The sequence below is a fragment of the Populus nigra genome, chromosome 3 (genome assembly GCF_951802175.1).
Source record: "Populus nigra chromosome 3, ddPopNigr1.1, whole genome shotgun sequence".
In the NCBI taxonomy this organism is placed as follows: Eukaryota; Viridiplantae; Streptophyta; class Magnoliopsida; order Malpighiales; family Salicaceae; genus Populus; species Populus nigra.
The window spans coordinates 8658077-8683829 of NC_084854.1; the positions used below are offsets into that span (position 1 = coordinate 8658077).

Consider the following 25753-nt stretch of genomic DNA (forward strand, 5'->3'; position numbering starts at 1 on the left):
TTTCATGGACTGTAGAGTGAATTTAACCTTGTTGCAATGTGCCAGGATATGTATAATTTTTTTTATTTCAAGTTTTATCATAAAAAGTAAATAATTTCAAGCATTTTCATGGAGAAACAATTCTCTTGTGTTACCCTATTTTTCACATTTCTTCCTCTACTGCCCTGCCAAAGATCTCAAACAACGCGGCAGTATCAAATTAATAAATAAATCTCTTAATCACAAGTCTATCTCATGCGAACTTCTTAATTGCAAGTCCATCTCTAGGAAACCCTAACAATAGTGGGGTCCAATACTTACAAAGACGCCGAATCCAAGTAAGATTCTTTTAGCTTTTTAATTCTAAATTACTAAAACTTGAAACGACAAACGAAATCTTGTGTTATTTACCCCTCTTGAATTAATTTGACCACCTGCAGCTTCTCTCTCTTCTTCACTTGCTCTTCTTCTCCTCCATTAACATAGTTTTTCTTTATGCATGTGAGAATAGAGCACCAGAAACACTCGGTAAGCTGTTTTCTTTTCTTGTAGGAGCAGTCCATGAAATATTAAAGGACAAAGTATAATATCTGTACGTGTTCTTTCTTTCTTTCTTTCTTTCTTTCTTTCTTTCTTTCTTTTCTTTTCTTTCTTTCTTTCTTTCTTTCTTTTTCGTTAATTACTTGTTAAATTATAATTAATTTCTCAATCTTGATTTTGTACTAGATGCTAAACTGATTATTTTTCTTCCTATTAATTACGTGTAGGTTGGTTTAGATAGAAAAAGAAGTCGTCCAAACAAAGATACAACGATGAAGACGATGAACAGAAGAAGAATGTTTACAAGGAATAAGAGAATAGCCATAGAGAAAGACTATGATATTGATTTGCTTTTGAGCATCGACCATGCAGAGGGCTTAGACAACCCTAGCACCTATCCTTCAGTTACCACCAGGGATTACCGTGTTGTATTTTGGGTTCACCCAGATGATCAACTTGCAACATCTCGCGATCTAGGCTCTCCAGATCCTGTATGGAACCAGAAGTGTCGTATGAAGTTAGACAAGTCCAGGGATTGCAAGTTTTTGTATGTTGAGGTGCTTAGGTATGGATCCTCCTCTGAGAGTAACCCAGGAACCTCTAATGGCATAAGCTTGGTGGGTAGGGCTCAGATACCTCTACCGAACTTGTCAAGTAAAACTGATGGCCGCTATGGACTTGTGAGGCCTAAAGAGGATGGATATAAGGCTGAGGGACACATTACTTTGTCAATGAAATTGGTGAAGATAGATATAATATAACGAGCGAAGGCCAATGATGAAATTATAGCTACAATGACATCTTCTTCTTCTTCTTCTTCTTCTTCTCCAAAACAAAAGGGGTACGCAATAGAGGTTCTCATTATGAATATTGTTTTTTCAGTCTAGGATTAAATTTGATGAGTCTATCAATGTTAGAACTAATTTCTAATATGAAAATATTAGGTTTGAAGCATGTTTTCTTTACGTTTTCGTTCATTTCCCAAAGGGATATCGTCTCTGATCTAGTTTCCATGCATAAATATTAAGCACATCTGGTTTCTCTAATACCTTCAAGGACAAGGAGGAAACAAGTTATTTTAACCACTTTTCAACTTAATTAAATGCTTATCACATTGATGATTCAGCTATAGTGTTGTGAAAATTGGAAGATACTAAATTACAGATGTACACGGCCTGTTAGTAAATGTATTCTACTGTGCATCCATGAGAGACTTTGGCAAGTATTGCTTCTTGAGGTCAGCACAAATGTAATTAAATTAAAATAATCGGAACTGTTTTTGCAATTACTTTGGATACAAAAATTAAGTTTTTTCTGTTGAACAAAAATCTGATAAGAATTTAGGTTCCACATTTATCTTTCGGATGTAGATTGAAATCTCAGACAAATACGTAATCAACTCAATATAATTATTAATTGAAATGAAATCCATATATAATAATCTCGACTAGTAGGTGAGGCTATGAAGAGAGGGGAGATGGGGGAGGGGGGAGGGTTTCTTCTTCAATATTAGGAGGGACTCAACCATAAACATACAAGTTTTATGCAACTACTTATGTCGTCACCCTTGGAGGTTATTTTTTGGTGAGAACATTGGCTTTAATATATATTAGCTTAATGGTAAATAAAGAAGATGAAAAGAAGTTAAAATTCCATGTTGTTGGCAAGTTTCTTGTCAGGGATTTCTTTTTTGCCAGTGTTTTTATCGAGTAACTTATTTTTTTTGATGGAGTAGCTGATGAAATATTCATGCCAAAAAACTAGATTTTGTAACAGTCCTTGTTCAAATAGAAAGTCCATCAGCAACATTAATTCTTTATGGACTATCTCGTCGCCGATTCCATTTGAAATAAAAAAGATTAATTTATGGACTATTTCTTCACCGATTCCGTTGAAAATGCCGAAACTTTATATAATTTTTCGATGAAATGCAAGTGAATATTGCCGATGAAATCGGCGATGAACTCCTAATGGACTATTCTGATGAAATGTGAGAAAACATTTCTAATAGACATTTGATTTTGTTGGTGTTTCAAACTTTCTCTTTGTGTTGTTTAATATTTAAAACCCTAAATGTACTTTTTATTAACCCTCAACTCACAACAACAACATCACTAAAAAAATCTGAAGTATTATAAATTGAATTCCATACACAAACAATAATTTATTAAACTAAATTCCATACACAATTTTTTTAAATAAGAGGTTAAAATTCATAAAATGATGGAGGAGGAAGAGAAAAGAGAGGAAATGACCTTAAAAAATATACACGTACTTGCTCCTATTATATATTCCTTTCTTATGTTAGACATCTTGTTGATGTTCCAAGTTTTATCCATTCAGAACAAGCCCTAGTTGATGTGAGCAATGATTTTTCCTCACTATTTGCATTGTTAAAATGCTTAATCAATGTTTGATATTTATCTATTTTAAGTTTTTCATGCATATATAATAGTTCTTCTTATTTGATCCAACTAAACTTAGTTGTTACAAATTAAATAATTGATAAATATTTAATACTTATAAGTGTTTTAAACCATGTAATAAATTATTCATATTTTATTTTGTAGATTTGATATTCATTAACATTTAGATTATGAGATAACAATAATTGATAATTTTTCCTATAAGGAAGTTAATTGAATTTTTTTTTTGTGAGAGAATATAAGAGAAAATTATTTTAAAAATATATAATTTTATAATTTACTTACTGAACAAAATATGACAATTCATCATAGTTAAATAGCATACAATTATGTGCTTGTTTAGATTTGATATCTGTCAACTATCTACTCACTACATTATTTGATGATGGTCGTCTAAGATGAGAAAATATTGATAAATCCCTACTCGAATATAGGTGACCACCACCATCATTTCTTGTAATACAATTAATTATTGTTCTCAAGCGAGGCTTAAAATAAAATGAGGTAAATGTTGAAATCTCTTCAACAATATAAGCCTCACATATCAAAGTTGCAACATGCGCTTTAGTTTTAACATTTTTCATAAGGTTGAATAAGTAATTGCAGATGAATAACAAAATGTTTTTTTTAATGGACAATTACTAAGGATGCATGCAATCCATAACTTCTCGAGTGGATATATCCATTTGTATAATACATGACCTTAAACTTTTGCCTCATAAGTTAAATGAATGAGAAGATTATTTATTGAGTCAAAGAAGGAGGGGGGAAAGATCATTTCAAGTTTGTAAATTATCTTAATCATGTTGTTTTCAAGCTGCTCCATGTGATTGATATGCAACTTATTTAAACAAATATCTTTTAAAAAAATATTTAATCTTTATGAGTATATCTCATATCCCTTTTGACAATAAGTCATATAAGAAGTTGGAATTAGTGTTTGTATAAACATATAATAGTCATGACTCTTCATTTCATACAATTCATATTCCTCTAAATTCATCAATTTAACTATGTTTGAAGCATATCCATCAAGAAATTATAGATTTTTAAGCCATTTAGAGAGAAGAAGTTGTGCGTCCTTACCTAATATGAATGTGGCTTTGAGCTTTGCAACACAGAACTCATCATTAACTAACTCTATATTCCCACAGTTACAATACATAGCTAGATCTATTCTAGCTTTATATTATCCTTTGTTTTCCTTTTCACGTCCATGACAATATTAAAAATATTGTTAAATACATTCTTTTTGATATACATGACCTTTAAATTATGGCGGATAACATTAGTTTTCCAATAAGAAAGCTCCTAAAAAAATACTTTACTTTATCCAATTGTGTTTCACACCAAAACGAGAAAACTTTTGCATACCAACATGAAAACTAAATATAATGCCCTTATACCGTGAGATTTTATCATACACTTCTTCACCTAATAGTGCCGGTGGTGTAATATTCCTTTAAACATTATCTTTTAAAAAGTCTTTTCTATTGTTTCTAAATCGATGATAACTTGGTAAGAATCTCCGATAGCAATAACAAAAAGAAGTTTTACCAATTTTGATTAATGTAAATACCTTATTATTACCCATATAATATAAACAAGTTAATTTTCCATGTCCTTCTCAACACAAGAAAATCATTTATAGTCCACATCAAAGTTGTTTTCATGTAAAAATTCTATTTTCTTGAGATATTATACCTTAAAGCCCTGACTGACCACAATGGATTTAACTCATCAATCAATGGTTGAAGATAAAATCTATATTCATACCTGAATTGTAAGAACCAAGTATGATCATAGATAAGATCATGAATTCCAGTTTCATACATATCCCTAAGAGTAAGTTGTAAATTGTTAGAATGATTGGCCAACAAGAATATGATGTAGTAAAAGATCTAAATAAATAAAATCCATTTGTATACGAGCCAAAACATACATTCTACAGTTCCATTAAAAATTAAGAATGCGCCTTATTAAACTGTTTCCAAGCTTCACCATTGAAATAGTGCACCATGACTTCATCAACTTCATTATGTGAATGATACCATGTCATGTGCTCAATCGTCTTCAGAGACACAAATAACCTTTGCACTCTAAGAGTGATTGAGAAGTATCTTTTTTTTTGTATTTGATAAATATCCTTTCTCAACCATTATTATCGAGCATGTTGTAGGTTTTGCACTAGGTAAAATTTATATGTTCACTATGGTACAATATGCAAAAGTTTATGTATATATCAATTTTTTAGTATCCTAAGTCATAAGGTTTTATCATGAATTTTGTAGCATATAAGTTATATTCTAGCCTTATTCCCTTTAGGTAACATGTTTTTACCCATTCATTTTCCTATCATAACTGGCCTCACTCTACCTATAATTTGACTTAATGGTAAACAATTAATGATAAATTTATTATGAGTTGTACACACATTCCATAATGGTTCACCAAAAACTTTTAAAATTTTAAAAACCTAACTGCTTCTATATTTGATTCTTCTTCTAAAATTTAAAAAACCTAGTCGTCCAGGCTAGGCCAAAAAAGGTCCAGCCCAACCTAGTCAGGTCAGGTCGGCAGGAGACCCTACATACCATTTTTTTTTAAAGGTGGGTTAGACCTAACCCAGCCATCTAGGTCGAGTCCAGCCCAGGATCGAATAGTTGCTGGCTCGAACCAACAACCATGCTAATTATTTGGTCATTGCATGAAAAATCATGTAATAACCAGATTGGGGAAGGGGAAAATAAGAGAAGGACATGGCATAACCTTGCTTGGCTGGAGGCAAACAATTATTGGAGTCATTCCTGGTGTTATAGGGAAGATTGAAGCGTGGTTGACAGCGGTAACCACAATTAAAGTGTTGTAAAGGAAGTGGCCAAAGTTATTGCCGAGAGGGGGGAAAGAAAAACTAGGCAAAAAGATGGTTTTTTCTTAACTTTGGCTTCTTAACTCCCCTCCTTCAGAACATGAAATCCACATTTATTTATAGGATGTGGAAGAGGGACACTTTGTCTTTTTTTGGAGACAAATCTTGGCCTTGATTTAGTTGTGAAGAATCCTAACTGTTGGCTCAAAGTTGTCATAATGGCCTGAAAAAGTTGTTGTAGAAGGACTGGCTGAGTTGGGTACTTTGGGGCGGTGCTGAGGTTGCTATGATGTCAATCGGCTAGAAAGGACCATACTAGGGTGTAGTCAGACGTCAGGCTATCATTTGCATGCAAGTTTTGTCAAATTTGATGGAGAGATGAAGCATTAAATGCCTTGAAAATGAGGACACTCAAGCAATTTTTTTTTGCCTTAAATGAGAAATAAGATGAACAATCACCAAACGATACGTCGTCAGGTCTTTTTCTTATTGTTCAAAATAACGTTATTTTGGACTTTTTAGGGTTTTAATTTAGGGTTTTGGCCAAAGTTTAATTTGGTTCTCCATCTTTTAGTTTCTTTCAATTGCAACTTAATTGATCCTAAACTTCTAATTTTATGCAATTTTTCCCTTATTGAACTCCAATATCAACCCTGAATTTCAGTGCCTTTTTCACATTAGTTCTTGGTCCTGGATTTATGTAATATGACCCTCAATTGACCATTAAACTTTCAATTATCTTCAATTTCACTGATGATTTCAATCAATTGAGTCCCCATAGTTCGACACATTTTGCAAAATGATCCTTGATTGTGAATTTCTTTAATTTAGCTCTTAATTGACCCTAAAACTTTGATTTTTTTTATTTTGCAATTTTACCATTGATTTGAACTGATTAACTTTGTAAAAATTAAGTTTGGTCTCCTAAAATTTTAATTTTCTCGATTGAGCTCAAATTGAGCTCCCAAACTTAATATTTACCAATTAAGTCCCTAATAAAATTAATTTGACTCATTTAAAGTATAATTAAGTCATTGCACCTAATTAAATTCTTTTAGTTGGACCCAAATTAATTCTTAAACACAATTAAACTTTAATTTGGTCCATGATTAAATCAAATTGACCTATTAAATTATGTCATTGGACTTAATTTCTATGTAGATTTGTTCAATAATCATGTAACTTGACCTTAAATCTGTATTTTCTCTCCAATTTTGAGTAAAATATGGTACAATTAGACTCCTGATTCCATCTTAAATTACAGCTTGTTTTTTTTTTTCATTTGAAATCCTCCCAACTTGTATTTGCCAAAATACTAGTCTTCTTGTTATTATTATTTATTTTTTGATTTTTTTATTTTGGAAAGAAAGAAGATGAATTTGGGGAATAACCCAAAAATGAGTTATGATATGAGGGATGCTTAGAACTAATATGCAGGTGCTTGTTAGATGACATGTGTACTAAACTGACCTACATGAGAATTTTTTATAGAGAGATCACTTATGTTTCTAGAAAGGCTCATGTGACATTATGTAAGTGATCCTTAGACTTGAAATCACTAAGTTATCTTATATAGAGAATGTACTTATGATTTGATCCTGCCTACACGTTGCTTAATTAAAGGTAACAAATGAGAAGATATTGGGTATAACATAAACTATATAAAGATATTTGAGTAATAAAGAGAGAATTCATTACCCTAGGTGAATTAGAAAAAATATTTCATCTGTTCTCAAATAATATTGATTATGAAATCCTTGCCCAATGGAGAATGAGATTTAAAAAGATTTCAAATCTTATTCAAAGAATCAATTGTTATAGTATTGAGAAAAAAATGATTTAATAAAGCAATCATACTCTATGCTATAATGTCTAAATCAGAATATTATTGATGAAAGAATAATAACTACACTGAGAAACTAGTCACTAAAAGGTTAAATTAAACCACTTATGATTGTCTTGATATTTGGAGGATCACGGCACGTTGCTGGATATTATACTTGATTTTAAATATAAATCAATCAATTGTTGAATTGAAAATAAATTAAATTATTTAATTTACTTAATCTTATTTTATTTAGGATTATGATTTATATTTGAGCCAATGTATTATGGAATTTAATGGGTCACACACATAAGAATCATTGGTCAAAAATTAAAATAGAATGATTAATCAAGTATGTCTTGGTTGTAAATAAAATTTTAAAATTGAGGACTAAATATAATTAATACAGTGGATTACAATTCTAGAGTTAGAAAAAATCAAATAGGGACTTGATTGAATAAGTTTATAAATTTATCATGAAATAATATATGTGATATTGTTTAAGAGGTGAATTGATATTTTGTTATTCATAGGATTTTCCAAGTTTTCTTATAAATAGAATGTTATGCATTTTATTTTCCGTATAGTGCTCACAACAGAGAAAAACCATGATGGTTACAGAAATACAAAAGAAAAGAGATAGCACTAAAAAATATAACAATCTCTCTTCTAAAAGGATTTAAGAAATTTCTCACTAGTTAATCGTGTGGGTTACCAGTAGAGACTGAAACTTGGACAACTTGTGTTTTACGATAATCCGTCTTAAAGTAATTATTCAAAGAAAAAAATTAAAATAATAATCTAATTCTTAGATAATCTTTATATAAACCCTAAACAATTTTAGATTTCTTTAAAAGGCAATCTTCATCTATGACAATGAAAAACTATGTCTACCTTATTTTTAAAAAATAGAAGAAAATCTATGCATTTTAGCATTTCCTTTTGCTTTCAAGATCCTGTCATCCATAGAAGGTAACGGAAGATTTGTCGGATTCATCGAAATAGCAAACTATTCATGAAAAATATCGCGCATCGCTCTTTAAAGCATTCTAACGTATGCCGTCTTTGATGATTTCTTGTATGCTGCGCGCTGCCGCTGCTTCTTCTTCCTAAGCTGTTTTGGGGGCAAAAAAGCTTCAGTTTTCGAAGAGGGACGTTGAGATCTAATTGAGAGCTCCTTGTTTCGGTATGTCAATTGTCAGGTACGTAAACTTATTTTTCCTCCCCTGTGTTTATTGTCTTCGGAGAAATGTAATATGCTGGGTATACAGGATCAGAAGTCTGAATTCATGTGAAATATTGCAGGTGGTAAATGGTGAGCAGGAAGCAATATGTGTGGATCAAAGTTCGGGATTCGATGGATGTGTGGATTATGTTTGCGGATTGTGGCCCTTTCAATTGTGGCCACTATCGCTTACACAACCCTCAAACTTATTGTCGAGACAACACGTTCTGCGTCGGACCAATCCAAATTAATAGCTTGTTTCAACATCTTTTTCCTCATTATTGCAGCCCTTTGTCTTCTTTACTGTGCTGCTGGAATTTTTGCAGCAATCTTCCTCTCTATCAGAGATTGTGCAGACGATGTAATGGCCCTCCTATTTACCAAAAATAAGATTGCTCCTTCACCTTCACCCCCTACAACAGCACTCCAAGATGACCCACCCCCACCTGATCACGATCATCTTCCCGTTTAGCCTGCCCACAAGTTAAGTCATAGTTATATTGTATCATGACTTGCTTTTGTTTTTCTTCTTCTTCTTCTTCTTCTTTATCATGTTTTCGTGGAAGTAAGTTTCAGCCGAGAAAACAAAACAGTTTCTTTTATCCCTCTCAAATTAGTATGAAGAGGGAAATTTGAGTAATAAGGTTGGGATATTGTATTTTTGGATCTCCCCATTCAATAAAAAGTTACATAAATTGGATTCATGTATGCTTAAATATCATCATCAGATTTAAGAAGAAATTGAATAAAGCTTGATACAAAGATATCCTTCAGTGACATAGAACTCAAACATGAAATTGGTGTTTGGTACCGTGGTAATGTTTGATTTTAAAAATATTTTTTTATCTAAAAATATATATTAAAACATAATGAGAAAAAAAAGAGTTATTGATTGATTACATTTTAACAACTAAAATGGTTGATCTTGATTTCAAAGAGTTCTATTTGACGATACATGTTTTTATCATCATCTTGCTATAAAAAGTAAATTGGGCCTTGAATTTTTTTTAGTTTTTTTTAGTTTTTTTTTCTAATTAAAAATTGTTTTGGGGTTAGATATGTGTTTATTCAAGTTTATGAGAGCGTTTATTAAATATTTTTAAGTTAAAATAAATTGAAAAACGAGTTTGTAGATCAAAATTAAACTATGCTATGACAACATTTCTGGTCACCAAAAACTACACCAACATATGGCATTTCATCTATTTTGTGATTTTAAATTTGTTATCCTCATTTAAAATAAAAGATATTCTTAAAACTTTTTATGATGACTTTTATTTTTATTTTTAGTAAATAAAGTTCTATATTTTATAGAAAAAAATAAAGGAAAGGTGGAATTATACTAGAAAATGAAATTTAAACTAGCAAGCTTTATAAAAAATTAATTGTTATATAATTAAATAAAAAGATTTGAAGGGCTCTCCATAAAATTAGATAAAAATATTTTAATCTATATTTATTTTTAATTTAATTTTTAATTAACATTAACAAAGATAATAACCTTTTGAGTTGATTAATTGAAACAAATTCACTATGTTAAACAAATTGAATTTGTTTCAATTAATCCAACAAGTAAAGAATGTGATGGAGACATGTTTTGGTGAACGCGCCAGTGCAACATCAACTCATGTCAATTGTATGTTTTTATATATTATGGTATGAATATAAAACACTTCGCGAATAAATAAATAAATAAATAATACTTTTAAAATGATTTCACTGATGCATTGAAAACTCAAATAATATTTTTATTATTTCAATTTAGATTTTTCTCACTCTTAATTTTTTTTTAATATTTATTATTAGTTTCTATATATTTAAATTTCATGACATCAAATTAATCAAATTTAACAATATATTTCACTTTAATAATAATCCATGAATATTATTAAGGAATAATAATACGTGATAGTTAATATTATTATTTATTTTTTTTATTTTTATTTTTATTTTGACAAACCACCATTATCAATTTACCATACTTATTATCAAAATATTTTTATTTAAGGCATCTACTTGAATCTTTTTTTTTTTTAATAAAATAAAAGAAAATCTCTATATTAGGCCTGTTGCGCTAACGGCTCCAATCCAATTACAAGAACACCGTAGACCTAATCCAATGACAGCTGTCCACGTAAGAGACGGCTAAATTGTGGACCCCAACGCCAAACTCTATATATGTTGCCGAACCCTCCTCGCATGTCTCTTCTCCGTATTGAGGTCTGTTCAAAGAACACAAAATCACAAACCTAATAAATTACAAGAAATTAAAGTGGCCTGCCTGCCTGCTCCATGCTTTAATTCTTCTTCATCTTGCTCCGTAAATTTCTTTCGATAATAGAAAAGAGAACCCTTTAATTTTCTGTTTCAAGAAATTTACTTGGCAAAATTCTTTCCATCATCAAAATTAGCTAGTCCTCAGGATTTTTGTAACAGGTATTTTTCTTTCTTCTTTGTGAAACCCTTCTGTTTTCTTGTATTTTTAACGGGTCTTTTAGGATTTTCAAGAATTTTTAATTTAAAGAAATTGGGTTTCTTTTTTCAAGAATCAGAAGGGATGTTGTGGTGCAATATCTTAGGATAATATTACTGTTCTGCATAATTTCTAGGTAGTCTTTAGTGTCTTAAGACTCCAAATTTGTGCAGAATTCCAAGAAAAATCTGTTATAGATGATACGGATATTGATAACCTATTACTTCATTATGTGATTGGAAATAGCCAATCAGACAACATTGTTACCTACCTGTTTGTTTATAGCCTTTGTAACATGATATAATCAGATTTGAATCTTGTTAGGGAATCATATTTCATTGCTGTTATTTACAATTCATAATTTTTCATGCATGCCATGCCATATGTTTTAGTTTTGGAAAGCAGTGTTTGAGTGATTAATGTTGAATTTATGAATGTCAACGCAGGATTCTTTTTCTGCAATGGACATTACTCATGATGTCAGGACCTGTACAGCCAACTTGAATTGTGATTGTGAGCCAACTGGGTTATTGTTAGGAGTACATGGTGGTACAAAAGCTAGATATGTAAACAGGGATTCACGAAAATGTTCTGAAATCCGTGGAACTGCATCGAAACTTTCTCGTCGAAGAGACTCTACTTTTCCAGTTGAAAATCAGGGAAAATTGTATAGGATAAGTTCAGAAAATGCAACTGAAGCAAGAACCCCAGATGAACATGGACTACAGAATGAAAATATCAAGGCAGCTGGGACCTCCCAAACTGTATCAACCTCCGATTATGTTGCTGCTAAGGCTAAAAGAAGCAACGGCCTAAAAGTTCGATCAGGTATTGTACAGTTCGACCCTGAAGTGTATGGTAATCTTTGCATAGCTAGTCATCAGTACTGGTTACCTCTTATTCCTAAAGATTCTAACTTTAACTGATTAGAAGATGATAATTCTTTTGGCTGAATCTTTCTTGTGCTACCATGTCCTTGACATTTCTTGTGAATATAGGAGGTTGAAGCTTTCTAGTAGTGTAAAAATCTATCTGTGGAATTTTCATTTCTAAATGAGCATTCTTGATTGCGGATTTTGCAGGTAAATCAGGCCTTGCTCAACCTCATCAGCTAACTCAGAACAGCAGGCACTCTGCAAAAGCTGCTAATGATAATGGGAATCCAATGCGACCTGTCAAGAAAAGTGGAGATAAATTACCTCCAACTTCAGGACAGGATTTGGGGGTGAAGGCTAAGATAGTACCTCTAAAGCATTCATCTAAACCATCTTCAAGTGCTTGGAAAGTAAAGGAAAAGAAAGAAACTTCAAAAGAACCATCTAATTTGTCTCCGAACATGAGTTCATCCGATCAAGTTCATAGGGTTCAGCCCACTCAGAAGGGAAAATGTTCTGCAGGAGCTGTTAAGAAGAGTAGAAACCAAATACAAGCTGTTAAAAAGAGTGGGAAAAAAATAACCCCAACTCCCGAGCAGGAAAAGGAAAAGAAAGAACCTTCAGAAGGTCCATCTAATTTTCCCACTAAAATAAGCTTGTCTGATCGAGCTCACAGGGATCAGCCTCTTCAGAAGAGAAAATGTTCTGCAGAAGCTGTTAAGAAAAGCGGAAACCAATTACCTGCAATTCCCAAGCGAGTATGGCAGGTAAAGAGAAAGATAGCATCTTCACAGGATTCAGGTAAAACATCTTCAAAGGCTTTCCAGGTGAAGAAAAAGACATCTTCTACATTGTCTAAAAAAACGAGTTCATCCCACGCCAAAACAAGAAGCTTCTCTCCTGAACATTATATAAAGTGGGATGGTATGTCCGAAAGATCTCTTTTAATTTCTTCGCTTCATGTTTTGGAAATATTCTCTGCTAAAATCTGCTATAGTTGTTTCCACACTTGTGACCTTGTCCTGAATTGAAGATTCTTCTTCTTTGAGCTTTCAATGCAGAGCATTTTCCAAATAGAAGATTTTGCTTATTTTTTTTTTATAACTTCTTGATTTGTTCTTCCAATATATCTGGTCATCCAATTACTTGGAACAAGCATCTAATTAAAGGATATCGTCTTCATATTGCAGATTTTGTTAAACTTGGACATAATTGTTTTTTATGCGAGAATGATCTAGCTCATTCGCCATTACCAACTGATGAGGAGTTGGAGTCTGATAAATTTCCAGATGTTGCTGTTCTTCCATGCGGTCATGCATTCCATGCCATGTGCTTGCAGCAAGCAATACCTGAAGATCAGATGAGAGATCCTTCATGCTTTGTATGTGACAGCTTACTATGAGCCTCCTCCTCATCTGTTCTTTAAAAAACCTTTCTAGTGTATATATCATTAAACCACCGTTGGAAGGAAATGAAGGCAAAATATGGAATACAATTAGAAAGTGGTTGGAGTAGGGAAGTACATGCAGCTGTCCATACGTTGGTGAGGCATTATGCAACTGAAATGTATGCAGGCGTACAATAACGGGCTCCTTAGAGGTGCACATAGCAGTGATTGGTATATTTGTTTGAAGAACTCTTCAAAGAAGATCATTTACAATTCTCTTGGATTCATTGTGTTCCGCAACACGCTTTGTTACATAGCGAACACACAATGGAATTAGAAAGCTCGGCTCTGAACAAATATGATTTTTTTCTTATCTCTCAACATCCCCTGTTCCCTGTATAACATTCGTTTTCTTCAGTAGAATTCTTCTCTATTCAAAATAAAAATAGTAAAATGATGTTATGTTGCGTATCGGAGTGTGGGATAGCACAATTTGCAGGCTGAGAGAATGCAATTTGCTGTTTGGCTTGAACCTTGGTTCAGTTATCGGGAAATATGACAACAAAACACCAGACCCAACAGCGTCATACCCGATCGAAGTAATTACCATTTACAGACTTATCTAGTTTTATTTGCCAAACCCATTAGCCTAGGGTTTCAGTTTCACGGCCATACAGCAAAACCGTATACCATAAGTTACCCCTTACCATATCGAATTTTGTACCCAGCTTACCCTTACTCTTAACGCTAAAATTTGCAATTACGGCAGGCAGAGAGGGAAAATGATGAACCTCATTGCATAGAAATAAAAATCATAATGTAATTTATGGGAAATGAATGATGAACAGTGAGGCGACAACAGCTTAAAAGATTTGTACATGGGGCATTCATCGGGATCCTTCATCAAACCAAATTTCGGAATCCCAGTGCTTTCCCAAGGTTCAAACTAATGGTGGAAGCATCTGCTTGGACCCTTAAGATAATATTAAACAACCAACAAATCTACGTTCACAAGTTGAGAGAGCCAGAGATTGACTATCTAGCTCCGATTATTAAACAAAACATAATTATCTATATATCTTGATTGTCACCATCTTCTTCAGAAATGTTGAATAAGAACTTTGGAAGAGACGCAATTCGAGGGAGATGGAGTAGCAGGTCCCCAAATGAGTCTTTCCTCGACATTCCTAGTGCCTGCTTGCTGCCAGAAACATCCTTGATACTGCTACCTTCAGACCCTCTGATATCACCTCTAAATTTATTCTCATGCGGCGACTCATTGGTGCAGTTTAGCTGAAGCCCCTTCCCATTGTTAGACTCCTCAAAGAAACTTTCCCCATTAACCTGCATGTTCTGTGTGGAAGCAGGGTCCTTCTGCAAAAGGCAACAGAGAGAATTGACCCTTGCCATGATCCTTTTCTCATCAGAGGAGGTTGTTTGTTGGGTGTCGCTAAGAAGGCACTGAGCTATGTCCTCTAATATGTCCCGACATTCTGATTCATTAGCAGAAAAGAGTTGATTTCCTGAGGTCATCTGTTCTGAAATACAGTTCCCAATGTGGTTCATAAGATCAGTCATCGACATGGAATGGCGCAAGCCTGGCACTTTAATCTGATCCCAGTTCCTTGGTGCTTTGGAATCAACAGCTTCACAAATTCCACTCCCTTCAATTGCACGAGTGTCCATCACTAGTACAAGAAGATCAATCAGTGATAATTTAGATTAGGATGTAGATATGCACCCACTCATAAGCTATAGAAACAGATCCCAAACCATTCACACTTTGAGCAACACTCAAACCACAGGGAAAAAAATGCTAGAATCCTAGCTGCAATAGGAAGAAAAACATTGACAGTAACAACAATAAACATAGGGATTGAAAGTGATGTGCTGGACATGTCAATAGTAACTAGAGACAAAACATCAAGCACCGAGGTTTTTGACTCTCAAGGGATCATGCAAAAACACCAACCTCTGAATCCTGTGACATCAAACACTGAGGTTTTTGACTCCTAAGAGCAGATCATGAAAAAACTCCAAACCTCTGAATCTTATGTGCAAGTTCATTGCAGAATGCTAATTTGGCAACACTAGCACTGGGTTATGGGCCATTGCACTACAACTGGGATACGGCCAGACAGTTTATAAATCACTTGTATGAAAACTACCATAAATGACATCATTTTTAAAACATGTTGGAAGCAAATTCAAGACATCATGATACCTGAGCTGGGAGAAGGAGCTTCTCGGGACATATGGTCTGATGTCGAAGCAGAAGGATCCTCTTTATCAATCTCTAAGGAAGATGATTGAGCTGCAGATGGTGATGCTAGATGATGGAAGCCAGAAACAACAGATACCTTAGCAGACTCCACTTGATTAAAATCTTGACATTTAGAATCATCCAGATCCTCAAAAACAGGCGGTCTCTGTTCAAAATATGGTGAATTCAGATTTATCTCTGGCTGTCGACTTAAGAAGTTCAAACGCATGTCGCACTGGATCAGCTTTTCAAAATGTTTATTTAACAGCCCTAGTGGACATTGCAGAAAATGTTGCCTGCAAAACCATATTAACAAAAATTTGAGTATCATTCCCTCGTGGCTAAACAAATGGTGGCATCTTAGCAAGAAAAATCTCAAAATAAGTGTCCTTCATGATTATATTATTTATAATAGATGTATTCAGAAAGTTTTTGCACAATATATGATTTGTTAACTACAGTTTCGTGGTTTGAGTAGGCATGAAATATGATGTGAACAAACAGAGAACAATTTTCTGCCAAATCAATGTACACAGTGTGTCTTTCTAAAAGTGCAATCCAGAAGATTGCCATTTTCAAAATACATAAAACAAAACTCATAAAATTGGAAAAAAAAAATCCACAACAAATTCATGCAGAAAAAACCTACCAGTTGAAGAGTGGAAATCAAAATATTAAATACACGCAGAAGAGTGAAAAATAAAGCAATATGGTACAAATATCTTACTTGTGTATGCTAGCCTGTCCATCAGTAAAATCTGCCGTTGCCTGCCACAAGGTATGTTTTCGGGGCTGTGGATTAGTCTCCCTGAAGAAAAGGGGCTGCCTCGCTAGCTGCATCATACAACAAAAAAAAAAGAGAGACCAAATTAGCACAGCCATAGTCATACAAACACCCACTGTTAGCTTCAAAAAAAGGCAGTAAAAGTCAATACATTACCACAACATTCAATGTCCCAGGTCCATTGTCGGGACAGTTTGCCTTCAGAGCCATGATATCAGACCACTGGATTTCAATCTTGCTCTTAAGACCACCTTCAAGAACTTCCCAAACCAGCTTATGCTTCGCAAAGTAACACTTCGCCACCAAATCACCTTCATATCTCGACTTATACTGCCAAAAAAAAAAAAAAACACAAACCCTCAGCAACCCATGAACTAAAATCACCACCACAACAATAATACATACCGAAAACACAAAATCATTCGTTACCTCCCAGCTCCCAATCCTTAGAATGGAGGCAGGAAAATTTGAAGCCTTAAGCTTGTCGATGGAGCTGGAAGCAGCTGCAGTCTTACTCTCCTTCTTAAAACCCAAGTTCAAATTTTCGGTCTCTTGTGTTCCGAGTACAGAAGCATTCCCTTGAGTGAGCCTCATTTGAATCAAATCCAACAATGATGGGCTCTTCCTCAACTGCAGTCCAAGCGGACTAGGCTCATCTAACGGATTATATTGCCCGGCGGTAATAGGAATTGCATTAGCACCCGCACCCCACTGATCAAATTACCAACAAACCCAATTACAAAAAAATCACAATCCCTATAACAATAAAAACATGCAAAATCAACACTAACACCATAATTAAAACCAAAATCAAACAAAGAAACCCCATAATTTCCCAAAATCTTAAAAACCTATGTACTAAAAATCCCGAAGTCCCAATCTTTCTACCTTGACCGATACAATCAAATTAAGTGAAGAAACTATTTTCCCATGTTTTCTTGATTTTCTCAGGAACCAAAAAGAAAAAACAATAATATGTTCAATTTTTTTTTAAGATTACCTGTTGAATAGTTTGTGAAGCCTTGGAACGCTTATGAAGAGGTCCATATTCTTCCTCTAATGGATCCTCAACGATCTCTAGCTTCACTGCTCCCCTTTTATCCAGCGAAGACGACGAACTCGACGTCTTTCCACGTTGTCCCTTCAGTTTCCCTGAATTCATCAACAGCAAATCTTCCCTGAAAATCTATAAATTAAAGATAAAGATGATTTATTTTCTTCTTCCTTTCTTCCTTTTCCTTTTTTTAAGATTAGACGCAGGAAATATCGAAGAAATGATCATGAGCGAAGAAAAGAGAAGAGAGAGAGTTTTTAACGGTGTTTTTGACGGCCAGCATGTGAGAGAACCCGTGTGGCAGGTACTTGGATGGTGAAATTACGAGAACTGGCTTCCGTTAGAGGGGTGTGATCAGCGATGGTCGTGCTAGGCGCGAGGGCCGTTTGGGATTTTAGCAAGGATTTAATATGCACGTGATAGCCGACACGTAAGAGTGAGTGGATAAAGTGTGGGGTCCGTTGATTCCTTAAAATGATGACGTTTTTGGGTTGAGAAAACACGTGTCAATTGATCTGGGAGTTGCTTGAGAAGAATGTGTTTATGGAGCTTACACGTGGGAAAGAGTAATGGTGACAGGGGAATTAGTGTGTTGATTAACATGTGTTTATTGTAAGTCCCATGTGTCGGAAATCTATATGAAGAGGGGAAGAATAGACAACCAAGATTGGATATTACTTTTCGAATTATTTTTTTCCTGCTATCTTATCTTTTATATATTTTTTCTCTTTATTTGTCAGCCAAATATTTAATTTATGGAAACTGAGTATCATTAAATATATTTATTCTATTATATTTAAAAGGTTAGTAAAAATATTTTTCAGGTGTCGTGTACGTAGATTCATTTAGTATTATTAAAAGAGTATTTGACAGTGTGGTTGCAGTTACTTTTCAAATAACTTTTCATGTTGAAATACATGCCAATGATATTTTTTTTTATTTTTTTAAAAATTATTTTTGACATCAGCATATCAAAATGATCTAAAACATATAAAACATATTAAATTTTAACAAAAAAAATTAATTTTTTTGGGAATGCGGTTTGCACCGCGTTCCCAAACATATTTTAAATATATTAGGTTTGATTTGATAGTTAAACCCAATACTATTAGATTTGGCTGGATCGCCGGATATTTTTAATTTTAATTTTTTTTGTCTTTTTATATTGTTTTTTATTTTTTTCATACGGTAAAAATAAATAAATTAATGAGACTTTTTTTATATTATATAAAAGTTGGGTGAAGATCATTTTTTTTTTATTTGAGGTTGGTTTAAATTTTCTTATTAAAACATGTTTGTTTTTGCCTTTCAAAAATATTTTAAAAGAAATATGATTTTTTTTTATTTTTTTATTTAATTTAAATTAATATTTTTTATGATTGTGTATTATTTCGATGTGATGATATAAAAATCCAATGTTAAAAAATAAAAAAATATTATCTCAATATATATTTTTTTAAAAATAACCATTACATAACAATATAAAAACTAATATATTGGCCCGCGCTACGTAGTGGGTCAATAACAATTTTTTTTTCAAATGTAAAAATGCTTGAGTTGGGTTAAAAATACAAAATGTATTTGCACCATCACCATCTTCAAATAAAATATTTTCTACAGTAGCACCATGAATAGCGTATGGCAGAGCAACGCCCAATACATTGGCAACTAATTTTTTCCCTTAAATTTTTTTCTTTTAAGATATTTCCAATTTTATTTTATTTCCTCTTTAAACTTTTTTTTCTTTTATTGAATATTTTTCATACTGTAAAGAGAAAATAAATTGATGTGATTTTTTTTATATTGTACAAAAATTGGGTGATGATAATTGTTTTTCATTTCAGGTTGGGTTGAATTTTCTTATTAAAGCATGTTTGTTTTTATGTTTCAAAACTGCTTTAAAAAATAGAATTTATTTTTATTTTTTTTTACTTCAAATTAATATTTTTTTAATGTTTCTGTATTATTTTGATGTGATGATATAAAAAATATTATATCAATATATTTTAAAAAATAATATTGTGGATATAGACTCATTGCACTGTGGACTACACTGCAGACATATAGTGTTCACATTGTGGATGACATTGTAACACCTGGGGAGCATTGTCTTTTCTGTTTATTAATCAAAAAGTTCTGCTGAGTCTTGCTTGGCCACCAGACCCAATGCTATTGGGTCTCGCTCAAAGCTAGACTAGAGGCTATTGGGTCTGACTTTCATCCAGACCCACCGATCTTGGGTCTGGCTGGACAGCCGGACACAACGCTATTGGGTCCGACTTGGCTGCCAGATATTTTCAATTTTATTTTTTTGCTTATTTAGATTTTTTTCTCTTATTTATTTTTTTTCTTATAGTAAAGAGAAAATAAATTGATGGGACCTTTTATATTGTATAAAAGTTGGGTGATGATAATTTTTTTTTCATTTAAAGTTTGTTTGAATTTTCTTATTAAAACATGTTTGCCTTTCAAAAATGCTTTTAAAAAATTTAATTTTTTAATTTAATTAAAATTAATATTTTTTTGATGTTTTTGTATTATTTTAATGTGATGATATAAAAAAATAAATTTTGAAAAAAAAATATATATTATCCCAATATATTTGTTTTTAAAATATATTAAAAAATAACTATTACGTATTAATATAATAATTAGCATATTAGCCTGTGCTCCATAGCAGGTCAATAACAATATTTTCAAATGTAAAAATGTTTGAGTTGGGTTAAAAACGCGAAATGTATTTGCATCATCACAATCTTCAAATAAAATATTTTTTACAGTAATATCATGAATAGTATATAGTAGAGCAGCGTCCAATAGATTGACAACTAATTTCTTTCCCTTTAAGTTTTTTACTTTTAAGATATTTCTAATTTTATGTTTTTTCCTCTTTATTTTTTTTGTTTTTTCTTATTGATTTTTTTCCATACTATAAAGAAAAAATAAATTGATGTGATTTTTTTTTATATTGTACAAAAGTTGAGTGATGGTGATTGTTTTTCATTTTATGTTGGTTGAATTTTCTTATTAAAGCATATTTGTTTTTGTGTTTTAAAAATGTTTTTAAAAAATTTGAATTTTTTTTTTCAAGTTAATATTTTTTGATGTTTTTGAATTATTTTGATGTGATGATAGATCCAAGGAGTCAAATCCAAGGTTATTGGGTCTGGCTCCACAACCAAACCCAACTAGCCAGACCCAAGGCTATTGGATTGGATCTGGCTCCGCAACTAGATCCAAGACACTTAAAAATTACGCTTAATATTTTTTTTTACATTTGAAATAAAAATTGTTATTAACCCGTTGTGGAGCGCTGATTAATATACTAGTTAGACTTCATTTGTTGTTTAATCGTATTAAAAAATAAAAAATCAATTGTAAGTATAGAATTTCTTTAAAATAAATGTTATCTTATAAGACCATATTCATAACATTTCATAATTAATTCTAAAAAAGAAACATAGTATTTGGTTATAAGCATTTTATAACTCTAATGTGTGTTCTTACAAGATCCATATAGAAATCTTCATATATGAGAACATGTACGCATACAAACATACAGATTTATTGTCACTATTTACTTGAATAGAATAATAATAATATCTTTGTCTTTTTAAAAAACAATAAAAGTCTTAGTTTTGGGTACTAAATTTTATTTTATATGTCCCATTAATTATTAAAGAATTAATAAGAGGCATGTATCTTTCTATTTTTTTAAGCAATAAAATGATTGCCCTTCAAATCAAAATTCATAGAACTACACAACCATACAAGTATTTTTGATCTTTTAGCAGGGTTTAATTATTAATTAGATTAAAAAAATTTATTGTGCGTGCAACGCACAAGCTAACACGTGGGAGACCCACACAAAAAATACCTTCCGGCCGTGTTGTTAAAAGTTATGCTCTATTCTTTTTCTCATGATGCAACAAATGTTGGTGGAAATGGAGCGATTTGTTGTCGATAGATTTTTTTTTTGTTTTTTTTGTTTTTTATTTTTTTTCTCGAAAATTATAACTTGATCTTTTTTGTTGTTAATATTTCAATTTCAGTTCTTATTTTTTTATTTTTAATATTTATTCTTGGCCCTTTTATAAAGGTTATATTCGTTTTAATTTCGTATATCAATTCCAGTTTGACAAATATTATTTTTTTCAATTTGATACTTATTCTTTTGATTTTTAATTTTTTTTCTTGGCTCTTTTGTAAAAGTTTTATTTGTTTTCAATTTCATCATTCAATCCAAATTTATGTTATATTACTTTTACCAATTTAGACATCATTTTTTTTTTGTTAAAGTTTTTTTTTTCAATTTCACTCTTTAATAAAAAAAAGTATTTTTATTTTTATATCAATCTTGATTCTCATTCTTTTGATTTTTTAGGTCCTTTTGCTAAATTAATTTTTCTTTTCAATTTTGATCATCATTCTTTTAATTGCTCTTTTGTTTTTTGAATCCTTTTGTATATATATTTTTTAATTTTATATTTTAATATTTGATTGATTGAGAATTGAGTTTCATGTTTTTTTTTCAGATAGGGTGCTTTGGGTTTAATAACCCGGATCATATGTTTGAAAAGTTAATACGAGTTGATTTAAAAAGAAAAAAAACAGGCTTAAAATTTTCTTTATTTTACTTCTATCAGGTTATTCTGATTTCATGATTTTAGTTGCGGATTTGGTGGGATATTCTAGGTCTCGACCCTAATTACCTTGGTTAGTTTGTCATGTTAATTTGGGTTGACTAGAATTGATTTTTTAAGTTTGTTTTTTTACCCCATTTTATCTTTCTGTTTTGAATAAATTGTGAATTGAGCTATATTATTTGTTATTTTTTGAAAAAATATTTCTCAAAATTATCGAGATCATTTTTTTTTAAGAAATGATCTATTATGATATAATTGCTTATCTTTTTATTATTTAATTAAAATAAAATTAACTTACATTTCTACGAAAGGATACAAGTGAAGAGACTAATATAATTTTTAAATAATAACATCGTCTCTCAAAAAATAATTATGCTTGGCTATAATATAGTGTTGGAGGAAAGAATAGGCTTACGTTGAAGAAAACGTCCAAACAGGAGTCTTGCTGGCTATAATTATCGCTTTTCTGATACCTTTGGAGTATTATTATTATTATTATTATTATTATTTTATTTTTTTAATTTCTACACGGATAACGTTCAAATATTCTCTTTGGACTCTTGGAGGATGGAAAAGTGGACAGTCGAGAGAAACAGAGAAATGAATGATAATTGCTTGCGTGCATGGGAATAGGATGAAGCTCTAACTTCCTTGCCCAGAGACATGGATGTATTCCTGGGCTCGAGCAGGACTCTTTGAGCTACATATCATGCTACTCTGCGGGTCGAATAATAACATTTTGAAATGTAATTAAATGGAATAGTTAAAGCATGAAACATTTCAAACATGTATAAAGAGTTGTTTTTCACATCAAACATACACAAAAGTTATCATATATCTTGCTTTTTCCAAGAGTTGCAGGAGATCCTTTGTGGTCACTTGTAACTGTACTTAATTAGTATCTGTAAGACATTCAAAATGGGACCTATGCTATATGCTTTTCATACGGTTTCTTTAGGTTTCTCTTCTGTTTATCATACTAAGAATTCTACTTGGCTCTTGCGTCATTCCAGTAGCACGACATGCTTTAGCTCCAAGCAACATGGTCGATTTTTCAGGCTGAACCTCAAATTCTGTCATAATCTGGAGAAATTATTCTGCATTCCACGACTGCTTGGCTTCAGCAAATCCCCAAATCAGAGTCTCAAAAGTCTTCAAATCAGGAGAAATTCCATGTTCACACATCTTGTCACAAACTCTAATTGCATGGTCCATTCTTCTAGAACTACTATCAGAAATTCGCTAAATAGCAACGGATTTACCGACGGCATATTTCTGTCGGTAATTTGAGGTCAAAATTACCAACGGACACTATTCTGTCCGTACTTTAGTCGGTAATTACCGATTGAATTACGGACGGAAAAGTTTCCATCGTAAAAAAAAGGCGGGTCGCTGACGTGGAGGTTTTGGCGGGTTATTTTTTCCGACGGATTCAAAAAGACAGCCCGCACAACGATGTGACCGGTTCGCCGTTTATATTGCCGACGAAATCACCGATGGATTTGAAATGGCAGATCCGTACGGTGACGTGTCGATTGTTCCGTCAGAATCATCGACGATTTCACCGACGGAGTGTACGTCAGTGAAACTGTCGGGAAAAGTTAATATATGTCCGCTTTGCCGACCCTCTCCTCCCCTATTTCTCCTTCTTCTTCCTAATCCCAACTCTCCCCATCTGCAAACAACCAGCCCCCCCTCCCCCCCAAACAAAAATCTCCCTCATATCAGCACAACAAGTTATATTTCTTGAAGTTTTGTGGTCACAACATCCGTGTTCTGATTTACTGACGGATTTTATCAATTTTTGTAAGTAATTCTATCTTTTTAAATTTTAACATTTAATTAAATATCAATTTTATTGTTTTTTTAGTATATGTATTTTGTTAGTAGATGTACATGTTTTATTGTTATTTCTCAAACAAACTTGTAGTAAATGAATGTATAATTCTATACCTGTTATGGTTTGTTTTAGATTTTGTAAGATTGTATTTGTTTGTAAATTGTTAAAACTTTATGGAACTACCGAAGTACATGTGCTGTTTTGAAATAATTAATAGCTTGCTTAATGGGTCCGTTTAAAGTTTTATCAATGGTATTGCGGAGTGGTAATTTCTGTAAATTTATATATTTTAATTTGTATGGACGTTGATAAATGATAATGAATATTTAATATTTATGAGAAGTTGTGATTGGTTTGTTGGATAATATCGAGGTAAAGTAATATTTTTGCAAGTTTATTTACCTAACTTAGTTAATTAATACATGATGTCATCATAATTTTATAGAGGTTCGATATAAATCATGGATGATCGTTCATGGATGTATCGAGATTCACCTCAAGGATTGCGGAGGATGGATTATTGTAACGAGGTTCAGGGTTTTATTAATTTCGCAACATCTATTTCTAGAAATTTTACTGGAGACGATATTAGGTGTCTATGCAGGAAGTGTCAAAATAAAAAGTATCTGCATCCAGATGTTGTAATGATGCATCTTCTACACAAAGGGTTTATGAAGAATTACTAGTGTTGGTATGCACATGGAGAGGTATTTGTTAATGAGAGTAGAATGGAAGAAACGGTGGTTGGGTCTACTTCTAGTGCTAGCAACGTGCATGAAGTGGCAAATGACAACACTAATCCTTACAGAAATATGGTTATGGATGCAATGAGAATGAATCAAGGTAATGTCAGTCAATGTCCAATCTTAGAAGAAGAACCTAATGCAGATGCAGCTAGGTTTTTTGATTTGTTGAAAGATTCTGACGAAATGGAAGAAAATTCAAATTTTCGTGTTTTCGATGATAGTCTTGTTAATGTTGACGCAGAGAAGTTGAATGTTGTTTTGAGCTTTAGCGGACAAGCAAATGTGGATGAAGTAGATGATATCCATATTGAAGATTGCGATGAGGGTGATGACAATTCAATTGATGACGAAAAAGAAGAAAATTTTGACTAACAATCAAAATTAAGCCCTCTATAAAACCCTTTCTTTCATGTAATTTAGATTATGGATGATATATTTTGTAACACGAAATATTTATTACTTGAAATAATTACTTGAAATGTCACAATCACGAAATAATTACTTGAAATAATTATAGATCATGGATGATATATTTTGTAACACGAAAATAATTACTTGAAATGCCACAATCACCGACATGCATACCGACAGATTAAGTCCATCGGCATTTCACAGATAGTTTGAAAATAATTACTTGAAATGCCACAATCACTAACGCCCATACCGACGGCTTAAGTCTGTCGGCATTTCACAGAGATTTTGAAAATAATTACTTGAAATGCCACAATCACCGACGTGCATATTGACGGATTAAGTCCGTCGGCATTTCACAGAGAGTTCGAAAATAATTACTTGAAATGCCACAATCACCGACGACCATA

The 25753-nt window shown here is 32.3% G+C and overlaps 2 protein-coding genes across 3 annotated transcripts; one reads left to right on the forward strand and one right to left on the reverse strand.

The window, feature by feature from the left end:
- Positions 1-11069: 11069 nt before the first annotated feature.
- Positions 11070-14072, forward strand: LOC133689035 (uncharacterized). Its single transcript, XM_062108741.1, has 4 exons — positions 11070-11300; positions 11784-12165; positions 12420-13136; positions 13403-14072. Exons 2-4 carry the CDS (start codon positions 11799-11801, stop codon positions 13612-13614), a joined length of 1296 nt encoding a protein of 431 aa, XP_061964725.1. The 5' UTR covers positions 11070-11300; positions 11784-11798; the 3' UTR covers positions 13615-14072.
- Positions 14073-14394: 322 nt separating this feature from the next.
- On the reverse strand, positions 14395-17971 carry LOC133690356 (uncharacterized). 2 transcript variants are annotated; one of them, XM_062110624.1, is made up of 6 exons: positions 17647-17971; positions 17076-17357; positions 16803-16976; positions 16590-16696; positions 15824-16158; positions 14395-15287 (listed from the first exon to the last, which is right to left on the reverse strand). In XM_062110624.1, the coding sequence occupies exons 1-6, from the start codon at positions 17806-17808 to the stop codon at positions 14671-14673; spliced, it is 1677 nt and encodes a 558-aa protein (XP_061966608.1). In that variant the 5' UTR covers positions 17809-17971; the 3' UTR covers positions 14395-14670. The 2 variants fall into 2 exon arrangements, with proteins under 2 accessions (XP_061966608.1, XP_061966609.1); XM_062110625.1 differs by having other exon boundaries at positions 17076-17402; positions 17647-17787.
- Positions 17972-25753: the final 7782 nt, after the last annotated feature.

Excerpts from the sequence above, each read along its gene's own strand:
- LOC133689035 (XM_062108741.1), top strand. The coding sequence starts at position 11,799 with ATGGACATTACTCATGATGTCAGGACCTGTACAGCCAACTTGAATTGT. Across the intron at positions 12,166-12,419 it reads CGGCCTAAAAGTTCGATCAG|GTAAATCAGGCCTTGCTCAA; the intron begins GTATTGTACAGT and ends CGGATTTTGCAG. Across the intron at positions 13,137-13,402 it reads ACATTATATAAAGTGGGATG|ATTTTGTTAAACTTGGACAT; the intron begins GTATGTCCGAAA and ends TTCATATTGCAG.
- LOC133690356 (XM_062110624.1), bottom strand. The coding sequence starts at position 17,808 with ATGAATTCAGGGAAACTGAAGGGACAACGTGGAAAGACGTCGAGTTCG. Across the intron at positions 17,358-17,646 it reads CTTCACAAACTATTCAACAG|TGGGGTGCGGGTGCTAATGC; the intron begins GTAATCTTAAAA and ends TAATTTGATCAG. Across the intron at positions 15,288-15,823 it reads AGCTCCTTCTCCCAGCTCAG|TGATGGACACTCGTGCAATT; the intron begins GTATCATGATGT and ends TTCTTGTACTAG.